Source organism: Scyliorhinus torazame, chromosome 17 (genome assembly GCF_047496885.1).
Source record: "Scyliorhinus torazame isolate Kashiwa2021f chromosome 17, sScyTor2.1, whole genome shotgun sequence".
Taxonomy (NCBI): Eukaryota; Metazoa; Chordata; class Chondrichthyes; order Carcharhiniformes; family Scyliorhinidae; genus Scyliorhinus; species Scyliorhinus torazame.
In genome coordinates this window covers 71,088,517-71,115,115 of record NC_092723.1, presented here as the reverse complement: position 1 = coordinate 71,115,115, position 26,599 = coordinate 71,088,517, and the positions used below count along the sequence as shown (strand labels likewise).

The 26,599-nt window shown below is 49.0% G+C and overlaps 1 protein-coding gene across 1 annotated transcript in view; it reads left to right on the top strand.

Moving 5' to 3' along the window:
- The window catches only part of LOC140393943 (peptidyl-prolyl cis-trans isomerase FKBP5-like), a 204,796-nt gene that overhangs the window by 98,183 nt on the left and 80,014 nt on the right, over positions 1–26,599 (top strand). The window contains exon 3 of the mRNA XM_072480617.1: positions 20,642–20,784. Within this exon, the coding sequence (XP_072336718.1) occupies positions 20,642–20,784 (143 nt within the window). The remainder of the gene's footprint in view (positions 1–20,641; positions 20,785–26,599) is intronic.

Genomic DNA, 26,599 nt, shown 5'->3' with positions numbered 1-26,599 from the left:
TTGAAGAGTCCGCAAACTCTTTTACTATTATTAGTGCAATGTGTTTACAGCAGAGAAAAAGGCCATTCAACCCATCACGTTAATACCAGTAATCATGTTCTGCACAAATCTCCTCGTTTCTATTCCTGTCTCCTTCAAGTGCTCATCTGGACCCCCTTAAATGCACCCATACTATTTTCCTCAATCAAACCCCGTGGTGACGAGTTCCACAGTTGAATCATTCTCTAGGTAAAGAAGATTATCCTGAATTCCCTGTTGGAATTTTTAGCGACTGTCTTATATTTATTGTTCCCTAGTTCTGTCATACACAACTGGAGACATCTTCTCCACGCCGACCCTATCAAATGCTTTCATAATCGGAAGATCTTTGGCCACTGCCCAATCTTCTCTCTTCCGAACAGCACCCTGGGTTTACTGAGAGCACATGGGGTTCAATAAGGCTTCTCACCATCATCTTCTCGAGGGAAATTAAGAATGGACAATAAATGCTGGCCTAGCCAGCAAAGCTAATGTCCAGCGAAAGAAAATGTATCAAACATTACACACATAACATCCAAAATACTGCTATGTTGGGCTGTGCATGTTACCAACTCATTTTTGTTGAACAGGAAACAAATATTCATTGTTTAATGAGCATAATCAAATCCAAATCCGAACATATTTAACCAAAATATGCCCTGGGTAAGTGGAACTAAAAATCAAATCTCCAATTTTCATAAGCTTCTAAAATGTGGCAATACCTTTATGATCATAATGCATATTTCGACAGGACAGTGAGGGCCAACATGTGTTGCAGATCACTCTGAGTCTGTGTCCCATGACAACATGCATTGCTACATGTGTATTGTAGCCTGTAGCTATGGATGGTGATGGTAGAGGATCCTCAATAGTCTCTGCATCACACTCCCCACTCCCATGACAATGAGGCCTCCTTCGCTCCTTGGTGCACAGCCTCAGGTCAACCGTCAGTTGAGCCGGATCAGGGGGTGTGAAGCTGATAGGGGTTTGTTGCCTCCTAGCAGAGTATCGAAGGACCACTGATGGGGGCTCCTCTTTGACGCTGACCTCTGGCTGAGGGTCAGTCACCGCAGTCCTTTCCTTGGATTGCCATCTAGCTGTGGTGGAGAGGCTTGACCATTCCAGTTATCCCTAGAGTAATGCCATCGGGAGACTTAAGCTCCTATCAGCGTCACCCACGATGGGAAGATCGAAGGGGAGGAACCAGACAAAGCATAATCCAAAACAAATCCTCAGCAATAGATCAGGCGGAAGATACTCGTATGTCAACAGCTGCAAAGGCGGATGAAGGCTGCAGAAATAGGGAGATTCCCAATCGTCGAGGATCCCCTGCCACTCGAACTACACCTACTCTCTGTCAAAGACAGTGTGTCTGCTGATGTGCAACTTCATTCCCATGTTAAAAGATGTCCCACACCAGGCATCTACCTAGAGGAAACCAGCACCCAGACAAGCCTTGCAGTGATCGGCGAGAGGTGATGGGGACAGGACCATGAGATCCGGAAGTCCCTAGCTTCGGACTGGCACGTGGGCAGTGGAGTTTGATTCAGTCATTTTGCTCTGAGAATACAGGAGAGCGTTTTGGCAGCTTTCTTCACAACTGAACCGCCCTCTTCAGGATCCACTCTATTACCTCCGAATGGGGGAAGGACTGGGAAAGGTGCCCCGAAAATTGTCGGTTCCATCCCAACCTGGCTGGAAAACCAGCAGGCTCATCTACCTGTGGTCAGAAAATCAAAGTTAAACTGAATTTTGGAACCTGGAATGGACGAACCCTCATGGATAATGAGCAAAACAATCAACCAGAACAGAGAACTGCCCTTGTTACCCGAGAAATCAGGCACTTCAACACCGGCATCGCTGCCCTGCAAGAGACCTGGAGAGCAGGCGAAGGGCAGCTGAGGGAAGATGGTGGTGGTTACACCACCTTCTGGAGAGGACAACCCGAGGATCAGCCCGGGACATATACATTGGTTTCTCCATCAAGAACAAACTCGTTAACTGACTCTCTTGAGCTCCCTGCCAGCATCAATAAGCGCCGTATGAATCGCCATCTACAACGTTCCAAGAACGAGCAGGCACTGGTCGTGAGTGCCGCGCCCCAACCCTTGATGTCAATGATGTGTCTAAACAAGGTTTCTGTTCCACCCTGGACACCATGCTCTCCAACATTCTGAAGGAAAATAAGATCATCATCCTTGGGAACTGCAAAGCCAGGTTGGAAAGGACTTCCAAATCTGGGAAACAAACCATTAGAAAGGAAGGATTTGGGAATTGTAACTCCATAGGGATTCTCCTGCCCCCCCCCCCCCCCCCCCGCCCAGGAATGTGGGAATGTGCAGAACACCACTAACACACTGTTTCACCAAAAAGACAAGTTCAAGACTTCCTGGAGACATCCATGATCAAAGCAATGGCACATGATCAACTTCATCATCATCCGATCCCAAGACCAAAAGGATACCTTCATCAGCAAAGTGATAACCAGTGCAGCCAACTGCTGGACAGACCACCAACTCATCCGCTCTTCTATGTCCATCAAATTCCACCAGAAGCATGGAAAATGAAGAAACAGCTCAGAAAAAAGATCACCATTGAGCGGCTTCAAGAGCCAAGCATTCTAGTGAACCTCGAACAATGTCTTCTCCAAAATCTCCAAAGTGTCCAATCTAATGGAGTGCAGGAAAACTGGGAAGAGCTGAAGACAGCTACTTCCTCAAACTGTGAAGAAACCATTGGCTCAAGACCAGGAAATACCATCCAAGACCTCATCAACAATAAGCGGAAAGCTCTTCGCATCTGGCAAAATGGCATAACCACCAAAACAAAGAGGAGAGCTCATTAATTAACCTCGGTGGAAGTACAAAGAAAAACTGGGGAAATCAAGAACCAATGGTTGACTGAGAAAGCTATGGAGCTGCAACTCCTTGCTGACAAGTATGACACTTCGGGTTTCTTCTATGCCACCAAGGCAATATATGGACCCAATACCGTAGACCTCAAACTGGTGAGGAGTAAGGATGGATCCCCCTTGAGAGACAGAGAAAACATCGGCCTCCGATGGAGAAAACAATTCAAAAACTCTTAAGCCGTGATACAACCATAGATGAGGACATGTTTGAGGAAATCCCCAACTCCCCATAAAAGATGATCTTGGACTCCCACCAAGCATGGTCGAACCCACCATTAAACACATGAAGAATGGGAAAGCCGCAGCAGTGGACGGGAAAATAGCAGAGATTTTCAAATTTGGAGGAGGAGAGATCACCGGTCATCTCCATCAGCTGTCCCTGAATATCTGGGACAGAGAAGAAATTCCTGCCGACCTCTGGGATGCCGTCATCGCACTATCTTCAAGATAGGAGGCAAAGGGCAGTACGGTGGCGCAGTGGGTTAGCACGGCTGCCTCACGGCACCGAGGTTCCAGGTTCAATCCCGGCTCTGGATCACTGTCCATGTGGAGTTTGCACATTCTCCCCGTGTTTGCGTGGGTTTCGCCCCCACTACCCAAAGATGCGCAGGGTAGATGGATTGGCCATGCTAAATTGCCCCTTAATTGGACAAAATTAATTGGGTACTCAATAAAAAAATTTTAAAAGATAGGATGCAAAGTGGACAGTTGGAACTACCGAGGAATCTCCCTCGTCTCCGTCTGCGGGAAGATCATTGCCTGAATCCTCACTAGCCGTCTTCTCCCAGTGTCCGAAGAGTTCCTTCCGGAAAGCCATTGTTGCTTCCGACCAAACCGTGGAACAGCAGACATAATTTTCCTTGTTCAGCAACTTCAAGAGAAATGCCAGGGGCAACATCAACCACTTTACATGACCTTCATTGATCTGACCAAGGCTTTTGACTTGGCAAGTGCTTTGAAGGCTCTGCCAAAGGCTGGCTGTCCAGAGAAATTCATCAACATCCTCCAATTCCTCCACAACAAGTTGTTGGCGGCAGTCCTCACCGATGGAAATAAGACCAAAACCTTTTGAGGTCAAGACAAGCAGGGATGTGTCATCACCCCCACCCTTTTCCATCAACATCGCCATCATCCTTAACCTTGTCATTAACAAGCTTTCCAATGGAGTGGACATCGTCCATAGGATGGACAGAAAATCTTTCAACCTCAACCAGTTGAAATCCAAGAAGAAAACAACACTGATATCGATTGCGAAACTATATATGGATAACATCGGCAACTCCACTCTCTGAGAAGAGATTCTCCAAGCCACGCTCAACACCTTCGCGGAAGCATACCAAAGTATCGGCCTCAATCTGAACTTCAAGAAGACTCAAGTTCTTTACCAACCGCTCCAGGGCAAGATCCGGTCTCTTCTCCATCAAGATCAATGGAGCAACCCTACCAAACATAAAACATTTCCTATACCTGGGAAGCCACCTCTCCTCTAAGGCTGACATTGATGCAGAGGTGCAACATCGTGTCCAATCCATGAACGCCTCCATAGATGCCTAAAAGACGTGAGTCTTTGATGACTGCGACATCCCTTTGACACCTAAGATCCTGCGTACAAGGCAGTTTTTCCCTCCATTTCCCTCAACAGTTGCATTCTGTAACCACGCTGCTGGGGATAAGGTTCTGCTTAATAAAGCCTTCAATTGACATTACCTCAACCTGCCTCGTGTCATATTGACGGTGCTACAATTTATTAAGCAGAATTTAAATTGAAGAAAACGACATGGGAACATGGAGCTCCGAATCACCCCGGAGTGCCTGCGCATCGCACCCCAAGCAGCTAACTCGGCCTCTATCTTCAAACACTGGATGGCATGCTTTGAGGGCTACCTCCGAACGGCCCCCGGCACACCGACTGATGAACAAAAGATGCAGGTCTTCTATTCCAGGGTGAGTCCTGACGTATACTCCCTTATCGAGGACGAGGACGGTTTCACCGGTGCCATCGCCGCGCTGAAGGATATCTACATCCGGCCCGCCAACCAGGTTTTTGATCGCTACCAGCTCGCCACACGACGGCAATTTCCGGGGGAATCGCTGGACGAGTTTTATAACGCCCCGCAGATCCTGGGTCGAAACTGCAACTGCCCGGCGGTAACAGAGAATGAACACAGAGCTCCTGGTCCGCGATGCGTATGTGGCAGGTTTGGCCTCTTCCCAGATCCGCCAGAGGCTTCTGGAGAAAGAATCTCTGGGACTTACAGAAGCTTGGGCCCTGGCGGCATCCCTCGATGTGGCCTCGCGTAACGCCCGCGCCTACGCCCCCGACCGCACTACAGCCCCTTGGGCTCCGTGGACCCCTGCTGCGGTCAACTCTCCGACACTCCCCCCCACCCCCGCAAACCTGCGCTGCCAAAACACCAGACCAACCGGGGGGTCCCCGCTGCTATTTTTGCGGCCAGCCGAAACACCCTCGGCAGCGATGCCCGGCCCGCGCGGCTACCTGCAAAAGCTGCGGGAAGAAAGGCCACTACGCGACGGTGTGCAAGTCCCGCGGGGTCGCCGCTATCTCCGGGGAAGAAACGGGACCACAGACCCAGCCCCCCCAGCGATCCACGTGTGACCAACGGACGCCGCCATTTTGGACCCCGGACGCCACGAGGGAGAGATGGGCGCCGCCATTTTGTCCACCCCCGACCGCGCTCGATCCGTGGACGCCGCCATCTTGGCTGAAGGACCCCGACACAGACGGCCACATACTGCCTGATTACGATGCTCAACTTCAACAACGTCTGGCTTCGACGACCCTCGACCAGTCGCGACCCCGGACGCTCCAGACTGCAACCACTACAGTGCTAGTGAATGGCTATGAGACGCCATGTCTTATCGACTCTGGGAGCACGGAGAGATTCATTCTGGCGGCGGGATCCCACTCCGTTCAGATCACGGGGTTCTGCATCGCTAACCTAACGGTGCAGGGGAGGGAGTTCCGAAATGACCGGCTCTATGTCCTCCCCCATCTCTGTGCGCCCACACTCCTAGGGTTGGACTTCCAATGAAAACCTCCAGAGTTTAACATTTAAATTTGGCAGCCCTATACCCCCACTGACTGTCTGCGGCCTTGCGACCCTCAAGGTTGAACCGCCTTCCTTGTTTGCGAACCTCACACCGGATTGCAAACCCGTCGCCACAAGGAGCAGACGGTACAGCGCCCGGGACCAAGCATTTATCCGGTCCGAAGTCCAGAGGCTGCTGAAGGAAGGCATCATCCAGGCTAGCAACAGTCCCTGGAGAGCCCAGGTGGTAGTTGTTAAGACCGGGGAGAAACAGAGGATGGTCATCGACTATGGTCAGACCATCAACAGGTACACTCAGCTAGATGCGTACCCTCTCCCCCGCATATCCCCGACATGGTCAATCGGATTGCACAGTACAAGGTCTTTTCCACCGTGGACCTCAAGTCCGCCTACCACCAGCTCCCCATCCGTCCCGGTGACCGCAACTATACTGCCTTCGAAGCAGACGGGCGGTTATACCACTTTTTAAGGGTTCCATTCGGCGTCACAAACGGAGTCTCGGTCTTCCAACGAGAGATGGACCGAATGGTTGACCAGCACGGTTTACGGGCCACGTTCCCGTATCTCGACAACGTCACCATCTGCGTCCACGACCAGCAGGACCACAACGCCAACCTCCAAAAATTCCTCCAGACCGCTCACGCCCTGAACCTCACTTACAACAAAGAAAAATGCGTGTTCCGCACCGGTCGTCTAGCCATCCTGGGCTACGTAGTGCGTAATGGAGTGATAGGCCCCGACCCTGAACGCATGCGCCCCCTCATGGAGTTCCCTCTCCCCCACTGTGTCAAAGCCCTGAAGCGTTGCCTGGGCTTCTTTTCTTATTACGCCCAGTGGGTCCCCCAGTACGCAGACAAGGCCCGTGCACTAATCCAGTCCACTACTTTTCCCCTGACGACAGAGGCATGCCAGGCCTTTAGCCGCATCAAAATGGATATCGCAAAGGCCACGATGCGCGCCATCGACGAGTCCCTCCCCTTCCAGGTCGAGAGCGACGCATCGGATGTAGCTCTGGCAGCCACCCTCAACCAAGCAGGCAGACCCGTGGCCTTCTTCTCCTGAACCCTCCACGCTTCAGAAATCCGCCACTCCTCAGTGGAAAAGGAGGCACGAGCAATAGTGGAAGCTGTGCGACACTGGAGGCATTACCTGGCCGGTAGGAGATTCACTCTCCTCACTGACCAACGGTCGGTTGCCTTCATGTTCGATAATGCACAGCGGGGCAAGATCAAGAACGACAAGATCTTGCGGTGGAGGATCGAACTCTCCACCTTCAATTATGAGATCTTGTATCGTCCCGGAAAGCTGAACGAGCCATCCGATGCCCTATCTCGCGGCACATGTGCCAATGTACAAGTGGACCGTCTACAAGCCCTCCACGAGGACCTCTGCCACCCGGGGGTCACGCATTTCTACCACTTCCTTAAGGCCCGCAACCTCCCTTACTCCGTCGAGGACGTCCGAACAGTCACCAGAAACTGCCAGATCTGCGCTGAGTGCAAACCGCACTTTTTCAGGCCAGATAGAGCGCACCTGGTTAAGGCCTCTCGACCCTTTGAACGCCTCAGTTTGGATTTCAAAGGCCCCCTCCCCTCCACCGATCGCAACGCGTACTTCCTGAACGTCGTTGACGAATACTCCCGTTTCCATTTCGCCATCCCCTGCCCCGACATGACAGCATCCACGGTCATTAAAGACCTCGGTACCATTTTTACACTGTTCGGTTTCCCCGACTATATCCATAGCGACAGGGGGTCCTCCTTTATGAGTGACGGACTGCGTCAATTCCTGCTCAGCAGGGGAATAGCCTCGAGCAGGACGACCAGTTACAACCCCCGAAGGAATGGGCAGGTAGAAAGGGAGAATGGAACGGTCTGGAAGGCCGTCCTGCTGGCCCTCCGGTCTAGGAGCCTCCCAATTTCCCGCTGGCAGGAAGTTCTCCCGGATGCCCTTCACTCTATCCGGTCCCTGCTGTGCACCACCACGAATCAAACGCCTCACGAGCGCCTCCTCCTCTTTCCTAGGAAGTCCTCCTCTGGAACGCTACTTCCGACCTGGCTAGCATCTCCGGGACCCATTCTGCTCCGGAAACATGTGCGAGCGCACAAGTCAGATCCGTTGGTGGAACGGGTGCATCTCCTTCACGCCAACCCGCAATACGCCTATGTGGAGTACTCCGATGGCCGACAGGACACGGTCTCCCTGCGAGATCTGGCGCCCGCCGGAGCTACCCACACCCCCCCCAACGCCAATCACCACCTCCTCACTCCCGCCGGTTCATCCCGCAGCCACCCCCTTCCCGGGGGGGTTCGGTTCTCCTCCCAGACCCGCCCAGGAGTAAGGACGCAGGGGACAGCGCTACTCTCCCAGAGTCGGCAGGACTCGAGCCAGCGCCATCACCACCACGCCCGAGACGATCGGAAAGGGCGACCAGGGCGCCCATCCGGCTCATCGAATCACTTTAACTCTCAACGTTTTCAGTTATTGTGTCTTGTTATAGTTATGGCATCATGCCGACCCTGTTTGGCCCGTTGGCCCAGTTGAAGCGATAATTTTGTGTTTTGTTCAAAGTTACGGCACAGTACCGACTCTGTAAACCCCTACCACCATGCAAACCACCATCCCGCCGGGTTTTCTTTCAACAAGGGGTGAATGTGGTGGTATGTATTAGGGGTAATACGGTACACCACGTGTCGACAGGCTATTGGTGGAGGGATACCAGGTCCTGATAGAATCTGCCACCTACTGGACTCCACCCAGAAATGCCGGTTTAAGAACCCAGTTTTTCCCTCCATTTCCCTCAGCAGTTGCATTCTGTAACCACGCTGCTGGGGATAAAGTTCTGTTTAATAAAGCCTTCAATTGACATTACCTCAACCTGCCTCGCGTCATATTGACGGTGCTACACCATGGTCTGAGGCCCCTGCCTGGAGGTGAGTGCAAAAGACCTGACTGTGTCGTTCCATCCAGAGCCATTTTAACAGGGTATGGTCTCCTGCTCCTAAGGTCCACGTGTTTCCTTTCGGTCTTCTCTTTAGTCTTGACCTAGGATGAAACCGGTTCAGTCTTTTCAATTATAACTCCTGAAATTCGAGGAGATCCTTCTCGAAAGTTACTTAATCATGTCTTGAAGGTCCCATCGGACCTTTAGATATCAACATTTATTTCCTCGGCTTGTTTCCTCCACCTTTCCCCCTAGATTGGGAAACAGTAGTCTGAGTCTGGTCTGGAGTCAACGGCCCATGAGAGAGGTATACTGCATCATTAAATACTCGAGCCACTGATGCTGAATGAGCCCCAATGTATGAAAGTTTGAACAGGACATTGTTAGTTATTTTGACTTTAACCATAATGCCTAGGTTCTAACAACTGATCAAATGTCACCAAATTGGGAAAGGAGAGATAACAGCAATAGCATAAGTGGTGTTTGTACAATCAAAATAGGTCTTGAGGGGTTTATTTCAGTATTCGGTCAAAATTCTGGAACTTGGTACCTAACAGCACTGTGGGTGTACCTACATGGCATGGACTGCAGCAGTTCAAGAAGGCAGCTCATCGCCACCTTCCCAAGGGAAATTAGGGATGGGCAATGAATGCTGACCTACTCAGCGATACCCACATCCCGTGAAAGAATTTTTTTAAAGGTTATGGTTAAATTTCAATTGTTTCCTGCATTACAACAGTGATCACACTTCAAAAAGTACTGAATGCCTGTGAAGTGCTTTGCGATGTCCAATGTCCTGAAACGTGCAATGCAAATGCCAATATTGTTGCACAAACTGAGAATATTTTCTGAAACGGGGTACAGCGTTAATGTTTACTCTCTGTAACCTGCTGCTGAATCATCCACTCAAGGATGGTATTGGTTACTAATTCATTGGAATCAAATACTCATTCTTCGCTCTTTGAACGTTGCTGTGGCTCTTTGCTTCATGCAGGATATCAGCACAATTTGGAGACTCATGACAATTTCCTGGTTGATATTTGACTTGCCCTGATGTGGCTAATGGGGGTTTAACGTGGCCAATATGTATTTGTTGTGTGCTGCACTGAATCATGCATTCAGGAGTAGGAAAATGCAATAATGGGTTTCAGATTATGTGTTATATTTGAGGTAAGGAATGCGAGTTTTTCAATGCATCAATGGTGCCGAGGTGGAGATGGTTGACAGCTTGAAACTAGGTGTGCACATCACCAACAATCTGTCCTGGCCTATCCACTTTGACGCTACGACCAAGAAATCACAACAGTGCCTAGACTTCCTCAGGAAACTAAGGAAATTCGGCATGTCCACATTGACTCTTACCAATTTCTACAGATGCACCATAGAAAGCATCTTATCTGGCTGCATCACAGCCTGGTATGGCAAGTACTCTGCCCAAGACCGTATGAAACTGCAGAGAGTCATGACCCCAGCCCAGTCCATCACACAAAACCGCCTCCCACCCATTGATTCTGTCTATACCTCCCACTGCCTTGGCAGGGCGGACAGCATAATCAAAGACCTCTCCCACCCGGGTTACTCTCTCTTCCAACTTCTTCCATCGGGCAGGAGACACAGAAGTCTGATAGCACACACAAACAGACTCAAAAACAGCTTCTTTCCCACTGTCACCAGACTCCTAAATGACCCTCTTATGGACTGAATTGATCTCTTCACACACTTTCTCTACTGAGTAGTACTACACTCTGTATGCTTCACCCAATGCCTGTGTGTATGTAATTACATTGTGTATTTATGTATGCCCTATGTTTTTTCATGCCTGGAACGATCTGTCTGGAATATACGGAGAACAATACTTTTCACTGTACCTTGGTCTGCGTGACAATAAATCAAATCAAATGCTTGTCCATTTAGTACTGAATTAAAATAAAAACAGAAAATGATGAAAATCCTCCATAGGTCTAATAGCATCGGTGGAGAGAGAAAAAGACATAATGGATCAGATTTTATTAAGAGGAAATATTAGGCCAGATCTTACGGACTCCAGATCATTAGAGACCAGACGTACCCCGCAAGGTGTGTTTGAGACTCTATGGAAGTCCTAACGTGTTGACCTCAGTGGAATTGCTTGGAGTTTGAACATCCGATGGGTAATTTCCCAGCTCCCCAGGAGATTCCGCAAATGTCTTTGACTCTGACTCTGAGTTCGTCAGATACTTGGGATATTTCTGATGTACTTAACTGGTGAAATCCCAAGGAAATAGTAGACTGATTAAAATCTAGTCTAACTCCTGGATAACTAAACAACTGACCAACCAATCACTCATACTGAACCTGCGACAATAACGCCCCTCACTACCAGTCCTAACCATCCAACTAACACTCCCCACCATGCTAAACCCCTCTACCATCCGATTAACCACTGACTCAATCTGACTACTCCCTGGCACACCTACCTAATTGTCACGTGGCTATAGTGATATAAGGGCTCCAATCACTCCTGTTCTTGCTTTGTTATTCCCACAACCATCATGCCATTGACAATACAGATGCATCCTGGAAAAGTGCATTTAACGAGGTGTATGAGTTTGAATGCGATCCTGGCTAACAGCCTGAAAGGACTTCATTGAAAACAGCATCGTCCAAATGGAGTAAAAAATGTAGTAAGCTCTTGGGACTTCTCCACGATATGTACTGACCAGTAACCGTGCTTGACATCAAGCTTAACCCCCACAAACCCAGGTAGGTAGGCAGTGTAGATAGATTGGCCATGCTAAATTTCCCCTTAATTGGAAAAAAAAATGAAATGGGTACTCTAAATTTGTTTAAAAATAATGAATAATTATCAACTTTCTTACGGGAGATAACTTGAATCTTGGTAAACACTTTGGACAGTGTGACGTCATCTATGTTTCCCATGAGTTTGACGGTATGAAACACGTGTTCACCAGTCTTTATCTTGCCGTGCATATGTTGTCGTTTTCTGTTTGACCACTCAGCTCATGTATATGTTTCTGACAGGATACTGGATGGTCATTCTTATTGCTTAAAGCTACCAGTTGTGTATGCTCTGTTTGGATCAATACTCAGTTCTTTGTAGCTGATTCAGCCTTTTCCCTTGTGCACTTCCACTGCCAATGGCCTTTTTGCCACATATTAGTCAGAATTAATGAAAGGCTGGGCATTTCCTCGGTGCACATCTTCCACGGGTCTTGTTAGGTTTATGTGGTCTAGCAAGTGCATCAACAACTGGGTTGTACTAAAGAACTGTAAACTTTGTTGACCTGCGAGAATCACTTCGTACTTGCATCCTCCCCCACCTGCCTCCCTTACCACCTACTACTCTACCCACTTCTCACATCAGCCACCTACTGACCCTGCTACCTTATTCATTCACTCATTCACTAGCATTCATAATGGACCCTAAATAGACCACTAACTCTACTGTGATCCAATTGAGTTCTCTGAGGGACACTGTGCTCCACATTTCAGGGAAAGCCGAACTCTCAAGACTCTGGCCGCAAATGCGCACGGCAACGACCTGCAGCAGTCGCGCCATGAAACATGGCGCCAACCATGCGGTGACCCGACCTGCCACCCACCCCCCGGCCAGCAGTATGGCTCCCACCTGACTGTGGTAGTGCTGGACACAGTCCGCAGCCGCTACGCTGGGTTCCCGACCGCTGAGACCACACATGTCCCGCGCAGTCAGGAACTCGGCCATTCGGGCTCAGAACATTGGGGGAGAACCTTCAGGTGACTCGCCAGCGCCGTTCCAACGGCATGTGAAGCACGGCACAATGCCGCCATTTCGGAGGGGGCGGAGGATAGAAAACCGGCGCCAAACCGGCTCCGCCCCCGATTTGGGCATTGGCTGGGATTCCCCGCCCGATCGCCGATCACAATATCGGCGTCGGGGAACGGTGAATCTCGCTCTATGTTCTCCCACTGGAGGAGAATTGTAACCAGTTTACAATCCCCCCTGGGAGCGCAAATCGTAAGCAATTCCTTATTTCTTGGCATGTAAATTTATTCATGGCGTCCAATAGGAGGGATTCACAAAGACCTCCTGTTATCGGGCTGCCATTTCCAGCGGGCGGCCCGATGGCGAGGTCCCACGGCCTGCCACCCACACCGTCCTGCACCGCACAGCAGCCCCCGATCTCCGGGTTACCTGTGTCCGCTCCACCCCCAAGTACGGGGGTTACACGACCATGTCCCCCCCCCCCCTCCCGGACTCCTGTAATCAGGGTCTGCCCCACAAGGACCTCTGTAACAGGGTGACCCCCCAGGGGTGGGGGGGGGGGCAATGCAGTGTGGGGGGATGGCACTCTGTTGACCTCCGATGATCTCTACCAGCGTGGCCTGGCATGGTGGACCTCACTGCGGGCCAAGGGGGTAACTCTTTGGGGGAGGGGGGGGGGGTTACCCCCTCGGCCCACCACGAGGTCCACGATGCCAAGGCCACGTTGATAAAGACCACAAGTGATCCGCGCCCATGTGATTCCTGGCCTCAGGAAATGGAAAATCACAGAGGGCCGGAGCATAGGATGCCAGGCCCGCTAAATGGATGCAAATGGGTCATTAAGACCCATCCGCTTTAATTTACATGCTCCACTGGTGTGTGGTGTGGACTTCGATTCCGGGGGTCGGACCATTGCGTTCGGGTAGGTGCCTGGCATCCATCACGATTTTGCCCCAACGTCCGATTCTCCGTCTGATTGGGGAACGCGATCCAGGCATCCCATGATGAAGAATCCTGCCCACAATCTTTTGGCCTCAACTGCTTTCTGTGGTAGCGAATTCCATACATTCACCATTCTCTGGGTGAAGAAATTTCTCCTCATCTCAAGTCCTAAATGATCTACCCCGTATCCTCAGACTGTGACCACTAGTTCTGGTCACTCCCACCATCGGGAATATCCTTCCTGCATCTACCCTGTCTAATCCTATTAGAATTTTATATATTTCTGTGAGATCCCCCCTCATTCTTCTGAACTTCAATGAATATAATCCTAACCGACTCATTCTCTCGTCATGCGTCAGTCCAGGCCATCACAGAAATCATTCTGGTAAACCTTCACTGCACTCCCTCCAGAGCAAGAACATCCTTCCCCAGGTAAGGAGACCAAAACTGCACACAATATTCCAGGTGTGGCCTCACTAAGGCCCTGTATAATTGCAGCAAGACATTCCTGCTCTTTTACTCGCTATGAAGGACAACATACTATTTGCCTTCTTTACCCACCTGCTGCACCTGCATGCTTACTTTCGGTGACTCGTGTACAAGGACACCCAGGTCTCGTTGCACATTCCCCTCTCTCAATCTTTGGCCATTCAGATAATAATCGGCCGCCTTGTTTATTCTACCAAAGTGGATAACCTCACATTTATCCACATTATGCTGCATCTGCGATACATTTGCCCACTCACTCAACTTGTCCAAACCACACTGAAGCATCGCTGCATCCTTCTCACAGCTCACCCTCCCACCCAGCTTTGTGTCATTTTCAAATTTGGAGATATTACATTTAGTTCCCACATCTGAATCATTAATACATACTGCGAATAGATGGGGTCCCAGCACTGATCCCTGCAGTACCTCACTAGTCATTACCTACCATATGGAAAAAGACCTGTTAATTTCTGCTCTTTGTTTCCTGTCTGCCAACCAGTTTCCTGTCCATCTCAATACACTATCCTCAAACCCAGGCGCTTTAAATTTAAACGCTAATCTCTTATGTGGGACCTTGTTGAAAGCCTTCTAAAAGCCCAAATAAACCACACCCACTAGCTCCCCCTCATCAACTCTACTAGTTACATCCTCGAAAATTAAAGTAGATTTGTGGAGCATGATTTCCCATTCGTAAATCTATGTTGACACTGTCCGATTCTACACTGTTTGTCAAGTACTCTGTTACTAAATCTTTTATAATGGACTCCAGCATTTTCCCCACTATTGATGTTAAACTGACTGTTTGTCATTCCCTGTTTTCTCTCTACCTCCCTTTTTAACTAGTAGAGTCACATTAGCTATCCTCCAATCTGTAGAAACTGTTCCAGAGTTTATAGAATCTTGGAAAATGACCACCAATGTATCCATTATTTCTAGGGTCACTACTTTAAGTATTCTGGGACATAGATTATCAGGCCCTGGGGATTTATCAGTCTTCAATCCCATCAATTTCTCCAACCCCATTTTCTGCTAATGATGATCTCCTTCAGTTCCTCCCTCTCACTAAAGCCTGTGTTCCCCAACATTCTTGGTACATTATTTGTGTCCTCCCTTGTGAAGGCAGAACCAAAGTATGTACTTAGTTGGTCAGCCATTTCTTTGTTTCCCATAATAAATTCCACTGTTTCTGACTGTAAGGGACCTACATTTGTCTTCTTCAATCTCTTTCTCTTCACATACCTATAGAAGCTTTTACAGTCAGTTTTTATGTTACCCGCAAGCTTAAATTCATGTGCTATTTTCCCCTTCTTAATCAATCCCTCTGTCCTCCTTTGCTGAATTCTAAACTAATTCCAATCATCAGGTCTGCTATTTTTTCTGGCCAATTTGTATGTCTCTTCCTTGCATTAAATGCTGTCTCTCATTTCCCTTGTAAGCCATGGTTTGGCCACCTCTCCTGTTTTAGTTTTGCACCAGACAGGAATGAACTGTTGTTGCAGTTCACCCATGTGCTCTTTTCTTCGACTTTTTTTAAAAATATATATTTACGAGATGTGGGCATCGCTGGTTAGGCCAGCATTTATTGCCCATCCCGAGTTGCCCTTCAGAAGGTGGTGGTGAGTTGCCTTCTTGAAACGCTGCAGACCTTGAAGTGTAGGTACACATACTGTGCTGTTAGGGAGGGAGTTCCAGGATGTGAAGGAGCAGTGATATATTTCCAAGTCAGGGTGGTGAGTGACTTGGAGGGGAATGTCTAGGTGGTGGGGTTCCCATATATCTGCTGTTCTTGTCCTTCTAGATGGTAGTGGCCATGGGTTTGGAAGGTGTTGTCTAAGGAACCTTGGTGGGTTGCTGCAGTTCCATCTTATAGATGGTACACATGGCTGCTACTATTCGTCAGTGGTGGAGGGTTTGAATGCTTATGGAAGAGGGAGCAATCAAGCGGGCTGCTTTGTCCTGGATGGTGTCGAGCTTCTTGAGTGTTGTTGGAGCTTCACTCATCCAGGCAAGTGGAGAGTATTCCATTACACTCCTGACTTGTGCTTTGTAGGTAGTGGACAGGCTTTGGGGGATCAGGAGGTTAGTTACTTGCCATAGGATTCCTAGCCTTTGACCTGCCAGTTTAGTTTCTGATCAATGGTAACCCCCAAGATATTGATTGTGGGAGATTCAGTGATGGTAATGCTATTGAATGTCAAGGGGCGATGGTTAGACCCTCTCTTGTAGGAGATGGTCATTGCCTGGCACTTGTGTGGTGCAAATATAACTTGTCAGCCCAAGCCTGGATATTGTCCAGGTCTTGCTGCATCTGGACATGGACTGCGTCAATATCTGAGGAGTCGCGAATGGTACTGCACATTGTGCAGTCATCCGCAGTCATCTCCTCTTCTGACCATATGATCAAACGGAGGTTATTGATGAAGCAGCTGAAGATAGTTGGGCCTAGGACACTACCCTGAGGAACTCCTACAGTGATGTCCTCTAATTGAGATGATTGACCTCCAACCACCACAACCATCTTCCTTTGTGCCAGGTATGACTCCAATCAGCGGACAGTTTTCCCCCTGATCCCTATTGACTCCAGTCCATTTAGGGCTCCTTGATGCCATGTTCGGTCAAATGCTGCCTTGATGTCAAGGCAGTCCCTCTCACCTCACCGCTGGCATTTAGCTCTTTTGTCCATGTTTGAACCAAGGCTGCAATGAGGTCAGGAGCTGAATGACCCTGGCGGAACCCAAACTGAGCGTCCGTGAGCAGGTTATTGCTGAGTAAGTGCTGCTTGAAAGCACTGTTGATAACTTCTTCCATCACTTTGCTGATGATGATAGGGTGGTAATTGGCTGGGTTGGATTTGTCCTGTTTCTTGTGTACAGGACACACCTGGGCAATTTTCCACATTGCCAGGTAGATGCCAGTGTTGTAGCTGCACTGGAACAGCTTGGCTAGGAATACGGCAAGTTCTAGAGCACAAGTCTTCAGTACTATTTCCAGGATAGTGTCAGGGCCCATAGTCTTTGCAGTATCTAGTGTCTTTTGTCGTTTCTTGATATCACGTGGAGCGAATCGTATTGGCTGAAGACTGACATCTGTGATGCTGGAGACCTCCAGAGGAGACCGAGATGGATCATCCACTCGGCACTTCTGGCTGAAGATTGTTGCGAATGCCTCAGCCTTGTCTTTTGCACATATGTGCAGGGCTCCTCCATCATTGAGGACAGGGATATTTGTGGAGCCTCCTCCTCCAGTTAGTTGTTTAATTGTCCACCACCATTCACGGCTGGGTGTGGCAAGACTACAGAGTTTAGACCTGACTTATTTGTTGTGGAATCACCTAGCTCTGTCTATTACTTGCTGCCTATGCTGTTTGGCACACAAGTAATCCTGTGTTGTAGTTTCACCAGGTCGACACCTCATTTTTCAGTATGCCTGATGTTGCTCCTGCACTCTTCATTGAACTAGGGTTGATCCCCTGGCTTGAGGGTTATTGTAGAGTGGGGGATATGCCAGACCAAAAGTTTCAGATTGTGGTTGAATACTGCTGCTGATGGCCCACAGCACCTCATGGGTGCCCAGACTTGAGTTGCTAGATCTGTTTGAAGTCTATCCCATTTAGCTCTGTGGTAGTGTCACACAACACGATGGAAGGTATCCTCAATGTGAAGACGGGACTCTGTTTACACAAGGACTGTGCGGTGGTCACTTCTACTGATATTGTCAGAGACTGATGCACCTGCAGCAGACAGATTATTGAAGATGAGGTTAAGTATGTTTTCCCCTCTTGGTTCCCTCACTACCTGCTGCAGTCCCAGTCAAGCAGCTATGCCCTTTAGGACCCGGCTAGCTCGGTCTGTGGTGGTATTACAGAGCCACTCTTTGTGTGGACATTGACGTTCCCCATGCAGAGCATATTCTGCACCCTTGGTGTTCAACATGGGGGAGTGCTGGATCATTAGCTGATGGTGGCCGGTACGTGGTAATCAGCAGGTGGTTTCCTTGGCCATGTTTAACCTGAAGCCAAGAGACTTCATGGGGTCCAGAGTCGATGTTGAGGACTCCCAGGTGAGGGGACATATCCAGGATCTCATCCCTTTATTTACCCATGTCATTGGTACCAATGTGTACCACAATCACTAGCTCTTTATCCTCTCCCTCAAGAATATCCTGTAGCCGCACCAAGTCATCCTTGACCCTAGCATCAGGCAAGTAACATACCATGCTGGAGTCCCATTTGCGGCCACAGAAGCACATATCTGTTCCTCTTCCAATTGAATCCCCTATAACTATTGCATTCCCACACTTTTACTCCTCCCTGTGCAGCAGAATCAACCATGGTGCAAAGAATTTGGCTGCTGTCCCCTGAGAGACCATTCCCTTCAACAGTACCCAATGTGGTATATCTGTTTTGCAGGGGAATGGCCATAGGAGATTCATGCACTTCCTGCCTAATCCTCTTATTCTGCCTGGTGCTCACCCATTCCCTTCCTACATGTGGAATCTTAACCTGCGGTGTGACCACCTCTCTATATGTTACCCACATTACTCTCCATCCCGCGGATGAGCCACAGTGTCACCAACCGCTGCTCTGGCTCTGAAAGCCAGGCTCCCATGGGTTGGAGCCACTCCCTGCACACCTGCCGGCCCCAGGCACTGGAAATGTTCCTGGCTTATCACATAGAGCAGAAGGAGCACATCATTGCTTTGAACTCTCCTGCCATGGCTTATCCCTTTAAATTAAACCCTTTGGAAGATACTTAATAATATCAGTTACTCTTAGGCCTTTCTTCTCTGATCCTTGTTTCATGATCCATTACAAACTATAGACCACAAACTATAGACTTTACAAACTATAAAAGATAAACATAGTCAATACTTACCCAACTGTACTCAACCAATCAGCTGGTTCACTTTTGAAGTCTAATTCCACCTCAGGAGCTCTAAACTCCAAGCTAGCACTCTGCGCTCAGTCTCGCTCTTTCTCATGCTCTTTTATCCTCCGACTCTGCCCCCACTGTCGCTCTTTCTCGTGCTCTTTCATCCTCCCGACTCCGCTCTCAGTCTCACTCTTCCTCATGCTTTTTTATCCCTCGCCCCGCGCTCATTCTCATTCTTTCTCACGGCTCCACACTCGGTCTCGCTCTTTCTTACTCTGTTTTATCCGCCATGCTCTGCTCTCAGTCTCGCTCTTTCTCATGCTCTTTTATCTCCCCTGTTCTACTCTCAATCTCACTCTTTCTCACACTCTTTTCTCTTCCCGGCTCCGCTCTCAGTCTCGTTCTTTCTTGCGCTATTTTATCCACATGGTTCTGCTCTCAGTCTCACTCTTTGATCCTCCTGTCTCCGCTGTCTGTCTCATTCTTTCTCTTGCTACTTTATCCTCCTAGCTCCATGAAGCATACTGCACAGAAACGGGTTATGTATAGGATTATAGGAACAAACGTAGGCTATTTAACTTTGTGAGCATGTTTTTTCCCAATTTTTAAAAATTCATTCTTGGAATGACACTGGCCGGGTCAGCATTTTTGCCCATCCCTAATTGCCCTTAAACTGAGTATCTTTCTAGGCCATTTCAGTGGGGGACAGCTAAGAATCAACCACATTGCTGTGGGTCTGGAGTCACATGTAAGCCAGACCGGATAAGGCCGCCAGATGTCCTTCCCTGAAGGACATTAGTGAACCAGATGTTTTTTTTACGACAATCGACAATGATTTCATGGTCATCATTATACTTTTAATTGAGGCCATGGCTGATCTGTGACCTAACCCCATGTATCAATCTTTACTGATATCCCTTAATATCTTTGGATAACTAAAATCCATAAATCTCAGATTAAAAGCTAACAATCAATTTATCATCAATTGACATTTGAGGGGGAGTTCCAAACGTCTACCATTCTTTCTCTGAAGAAACATTTCCTAATTTCATCCTAAATGATCTGCCTCCAAATTAGTCTTCCTAACTGATATAAATACTCTGTCCCCATCTAGCCCATCTGCTCCCTTGATATACAACACTAGTTTGTTTAATCTCTTTTTGTAGTTTTTACCCTTTGGTATGGTAAATCCATGCTGCACTCCATCCGGAGACCTGCATATGCGGGGCCCAGAACTGCCCAACTGGTCCAAGCCAGTGTTTGGACTTCATGCAAGATTCCTCCCATTATTCTTCATGTCACCCTTATTAACATAGCCATCTATTCTTTTGCCCTGCAAGTATGGACCTTGTTTCTCCTTAACTGCATCTCTGCTAGTTGCCTCATTTACTTTTGAGTTCCACATTCCAACTACTCCACTGGTAATGAAGTTTCTCCTAAATTCTTTGTGAATTTATTAGCGACTGTCCTATATTTATAAGCCCTGTTGTGATCTCCCTTATAGATGGAAACACCTTCTCTAGGTCCCTTTCATCGTTGTAAAGACCTTTATTAGGTTGTCCCTTAACCTTCTCTTAACATGAGAAAAGAGCCAGTAAACCTCTGCATTTAGATACTGTATGGTGTTTTGAAATATACTTTTTTTTATAGGTCAAGTGTTGAAAGCGTGGGACATCGGAGTGGCTTCAATGAAGAAGGGGGAAGTCTGTCAGTTGATCTGTAAACCGAACTATGCCTATGGGGCTGCAGGCAGCCCACCTAAAGTCCCTCCAAACTCCACACTACTGTTTGAGGTGGGTGTGCCTTTTTTTGATGACTATTGCATTTCTACTTTGTTATCTAGCTGCTACACTACCATAGAGTTAGAAAGGCCCACTGCCACCTACACAAGGTAATTAAAGACTGACAAAGACAGCCTTTTATTAGAGGCCCTTTAGGCCTTGGTAGAGTTGCTCTTTCTCAGTGCTCCTTTTGTCTTTCCTCTGTTCTTGGTTACTCTCTCTTGACCTCTGTAGAGTAGCATGCAAATCTTCAGCGATTATTTTCTATTTCTCTTCACTATCCCATTCTCAGTTTCAACAAGATATACTCTTGGACTTTGTCTCTTTTTATCAGTACGTAGCTTTCTCTATTCCAGTCTCTAATCCAGACTGACTCACCTGCTTGGAGTTCTAGTAACACCTTCCTTTTATGGCGACGACTGTAATTTATTTTCTGACTTCCACAATACTCATCCTCCTCCCTTACTCTCGCAATGTCAACGGATTTTAGACATGGCACAAGCGTAACGCAGCAGTGCTGAGTTGACATCATCATTCATTTTCCATAAAGCTTTGACCATTCTTACTCCCCTCTTGGCCTCCCCATTTGCTACTGGGTACCTGTGTGAGCTAGTTGTGTGGACAAATCCATAGTCTTCAGATGTTTCTTGAACTCTTCATTCGCAAACTGTGGACCATTGTCTGAAGTGGTGAGATCCAGAATGCCATGTCTAACGAACAATTATTTTAGTCAGTTAATGATTGCTTCTGAGGTTGTTTTGTAAAGATGTTTGACCTCAATCCATCCGGCAATGCTCAACAACAACGAGAAATGTCTTCCCCTTGAGCTTGAACAGTCCACTCCGAAATATTCCTAGAGTCTAGATGGAAATGTGGATACCACCAATGGTTTTCTTTTGCTGTTGGTGATGGATCACACAGGTGAAATCGTGTCCTCTTCCTCTTGTCATTTGCAATTTCTGACCATCAAATTGAATGTTGTGCCCTAGTGCAACACTTCGTAGTGATTGGGTAACCATGGTGTACACTTTGAAGGATCTTGAGTCTGACAAGTCTCACTGTGTGTTAATATGTCATTCACAACACTGGGCTGTCTGTTTTCCACACAGTATTGTTTCAGGATGAGATTGTTAAGAACATATTCTGGCCATCCATTTTTTACAGTACTGTTATAACCTGCCTGCTTACCATTGGCTGGGGACTAATGACAATCCCACAATCCTGTGGGAGTATAAGCTTCCCCAATGAGGGGGGCGGAGAAACCATTAGTAAACTCCACATATAAATAAAGCTGGCCAGTTTGGAAAAAGCAGGAAGGAGTGTGCAGCAGGGGAAGTTGTTGCTGCTGTTATATATATATATGTTATTGTAAATAAATGTTATTACTTTGTATCCTTAAAACTCGTGCTGGATTCTTCATGGCCCTCACAAAACTGGCGACGAGGGTTAAAGTGAATAGCTGTCTACTTAGATGACGTTTTGATTACAGGGACGTCGGAGCAGGAACATTTGGAAACTCTGGAGGCTGTCCTTAGACGCTTTTCGGAGGCTGGAGTCCATTTAGGTCACACAAAGTGCGTATTTCAGGCAGAGGATGTAGTCTACCTAGGTTATCGGGTGGACCGCGAAGGTATGCACCCCGTCGCAGAGCAGGTGCGTGCAATTCAACAGGCCCCCGCCCCGACTGACACTTCACATCTTCGTTCTTTTCTCAGTCTCGTAAACTATTACAGGAAGTTCCTCCCCAATCTGGCAACTACGCTGGCCCCTTTGCACCTTCTGCTAAAGAAAAATCACACCTGGGTTTGGGGTCAGCCGCAAGGAACCGCTTTCCGGTGGGTAAAGCATCAATTGTCGTCGTCTGGGTTACTAACCCACTATGATCCTGGAAAGCCTTTGCTCGTCACATGTGATGCATCACCATATGGTATTGGGGCCGTCCTGTCCCACAAGATGGAGAACGGGGCCGAGTGACCGATAGCTTTCGTCTCCCGCACATTGACTGCAGCGGAGAAAAAGTACGCGCAGATCAAAAAGGAGGGCCTGACAGTGGTTTTTGCAGTGAAACGCTTCCACCAGTACGTGTATGGCCGCCATTTCACTATCGTGACTGATCATAAGCCTCTGCTGGGACTTTTCAGAGAGGATAAGCCAATACCGCCCATTGCTTCTGCACGGATCCAGCGCTGGGCTTTGTTACTTGCTGCATACGAGTATTCTCTGGAGCACAAACCAAGAACGCAGATAGCAAATGCCGACGCACTGAGCCGATTGCCTCCCCCCCAAAGTCCAAGGAATCCACCGAAGACCCTGGCGAAGGAGGGTGTCGGACTCGTTTTGACGCAGGCCAGACACCATTTGCATGCGGCGCTGGATCAGGCGGCGTGTAACGAGACGGAGACCGGCGCTTCCGTGATGAACGGCGCAACGATTGTACATCCACGGCCCGCGGACCCGAGGATTCACCCTCTGATGCATCCTGTGTCTCCATCTCGGAGTCAGAGTCTGCTGCCTCCGTCATGTCAGCGTCTCTATCTCCATTCGGTTCTGTAACGACCTGCGCAGGCTTCGAGTGAGGCACCAGTGGAAGATTGTGAGGACTACCTTCCCTTGTCTCTGGTCCCTGCGGCTGTAGAAATGAGCTCCGGGGGCAGGGAATCTTTTGAGGGGATAGTCTTCTGGACCGAACGTGGTCTACATGTTTGCGCTGGAGACGACCCTGGGCTTGCACCTGGTAAGATATAGGGCCCGTTTGGCGAAAGATTACACCAGGAACCCACTGGGCACCACCAGCAAAATTCCGAACGAACACTGGGTCACCGGGCGCAAACTGCCGAATCGGCCGATGCCGAGAAAATCCCTGTCCCTGCCGTTCTTGTGTGCGGCGTACTTATGCGCCAATGTCTGGGAAAACCATACTAAGGCGGGTGCGAAGTCTCCGGCCCATTAGGAGTTCTGCGGGAGCTACCCCATCCACCGCATGGGGGGTGGTCCTATACGTAAACAAAAAGCGAGCCAGTCTCGTGTCCATTGACCCGGAAGACTGCTTCTTTAGGCCTCTTTTGAATGTCTGCACTGCGCGCTCTGCCAACCCATTTGAAGCCGGGTGGTAAGGGGCAGTGCGGATATGGCGTATGCCGTTCATCTTCGTGAACCCTGCAAACTCCTCACTCGTGAATGGAGTGCCGTTATCGGTGACCAGCACCTCGGGGAGGCCATGCGTACGAAAAGACAAACACATCCTTTCAATTGTTGCGCAGGACGTTGTCCCCTGCGTCTTATGCACCTCTAGCCATTTAGACTGGGCGTCAATTAATAGAAGGAACATGGATCCTTGAAAAGAGTCTGCAAAATCTGCATGCAAGCGTGCCCAAGGCCGCCCACGTGAGGTGGTTGCAACCCTAAATGTTATGGACACCTTGCCTGTCACGGCATCATAGATCCGTGAGTGGACCCAGATGGAGCCAGTCCTGTCAAAGGTTCGGCACATAGTCCTGTATGGTGGGCAGCATAGACAGCTCCCAGGCGAGTTGCGGGCATTTTCCTCCAAGCTGTCAGAATTCAGCGTAGAAGACGGCATCCTCTTGTGGGGGACGTGTGTGATTGTCCCGGAAAAAGGCCAGGAGCTGATACTAACAGACTCGCACAATGGGCATCCAGGTGTGACCAAAATTAAAATGTTGGCCCGGAGTTATGTCTGGTGGCCAGGCCTCGACACCGACATTGAGAAGGTGGCCCAAAACTGCTCCATTTGCCAGGAGCATCAGAAGCTTCCGCCGGCCGTGCCCCTACATCATTGGGAATGGCCAGGGCGGCCTTGGGCACGCTTGCATGCAGATTTCGCAGGCCCTTTTCAAGGATCCATGTTCCTTCTATTAATTGACGCCCAGTCTAAATGGCTAGAGGTGCATAAGATGCAAGGGACAACGTCCTGCGCAACAATTAAAAGGATGTGTTTGTCTTTTCGTACGCATGGCCTCCCCGAGGTGCTGGTCACCGATAACGGCACTCCATTCACGAGTGAGGAGTTTGCAAGGTTCACGAAGATGAACGGCATACGCCATATCCGCACTGCCCCTTACCACCCGGCTTCAAATGGGTTGGCAGAGCGCGCAGTGCAGACATTCAAAAGAGGCCTAAAGAAGCAGTCTTCCAGATCAATGGACACGAGACTGGCTCGCTTTTTGTTTACGTATAGGACCACCCCCCATGCGGTGACTGGGGTAGCTCCCGCAGAACTCCTAATGGGCCGGAGACTTCGCACCCGCCTTAGTATGGTTTTCCCAGACATTGGCGCATAAGTACGCCGCACACAAGAACGGCAGGGACAGGGATTTTCTCGGCATCGGCCGATTCGGCAGTTTGCGCCCGGTGACCCAGTGTTCGTTCGGAATTTTGCTGGTGGTGCCCAGTGGGTTCCTGGTGTAATCTTTCGCCAAACAGGCCCTATATCTTACCAGGTGCAAGCCCAGGGTCGTCTCCAGCGCAAACATGTAGACCACGTTCGGTCCAGAAGACTATCCCCTCAAAAGATTCCCTGCCCCCGGAGCTCATTTCTACAGCCGCAGGGACCAGAGACAAGGGAAGGTAGTCCTCACAATCTTCCACTGGTGCCTCACTCGAAGCCTGCGCAGGTCGTTACAGAACCGAATGGAGATAGAGACGCTGACATGACGGAGGCAGCAGACTCTGACTCCGAGATGGAGACACAGGATGCATCAGAGGGGGAATCCTCGGGTCCACGAGCCGTGGATGTACAACCGTTGCGCCGTTCATCACGGAAGCGCCGGTCTCCGTCTCGTTACACGCCGCCTGATCCAGCGCCGCATGCAAATGGTGTCCGGCCTGCGTCAAAACGAGTCCGACGCCCTCCTTCGCCAGGGTCTTCGGTGGATTCCTTGGACTTTGGGGGGAGGGATGTTATAACCTGCCTGCTTACCATTGGCTGGGGACTAATGACAATCCCACAATCCTGTGGGAGTATGAGCTTCCCCAATGAGGGGGCCGGAGAAAGCATTAGTAAACTCCAAGTTTAAATAAAGCTGGCCAGTTTGGAAACAGCATGAAGGAATTCCGACCTGTCATAGAAGATGCAGCAAGCCAATCAAAAGTCCATTGAATGTGGAAGGAATGGAAGATCCCTCTGGCCGGCGGGGCTGGAAAATCCCAGCAAATGTATCTGTTGCCATTTGTTGCTTGCCTTGTAAATAGTAACCTGGTTTGTTCACCTGCCATTTTATGTAAACCTTCTGCCTGGTTTTATCACGGTTTTGGTCATGGTATTGTTAAGCAATGAAAGTACAACACCCATGGTAATGTTGCCAGCTGAATGCCTCTGAACCACGGCTCCCTGAGCTGTAAACACTGACTGAGGGTGCATTTGCCCTGGATCACCTTGATGTCCATCAAAGCCCACATTCTGCAGCTGCAACACATCACCTTCCCTGAACAAGACACAGAAGCACATCCAAAATCTGACCCAATTGAACTCTATTCTTCACCAATCCCAATCGAGCACAGAGCCCATGCCCTGTAACAATTCAAAGTTGACTGCTCTCTTGTCAATGTAAGTTGAATAGAACATCACATCTTCGGGGTGCAATCTGATAGCAGAACAGGGACAAAGTGCAGAGCTCTGGGGCATCAGGAAGACTCATGAAAAGTGAGATAGCCAAGTAAATGATGCTGATTCATTGGCGCATAAGTACGCCGCACACAAGAACGGCAGGGACAGGGATTTTCTCGGCATCGGCCGATTCGGCAGTTTGCGCCCGGTGACCCAGTGTTCGTTCGGAATTTTGCTGGTGGTGCCCAGTGGGTTCCTGGT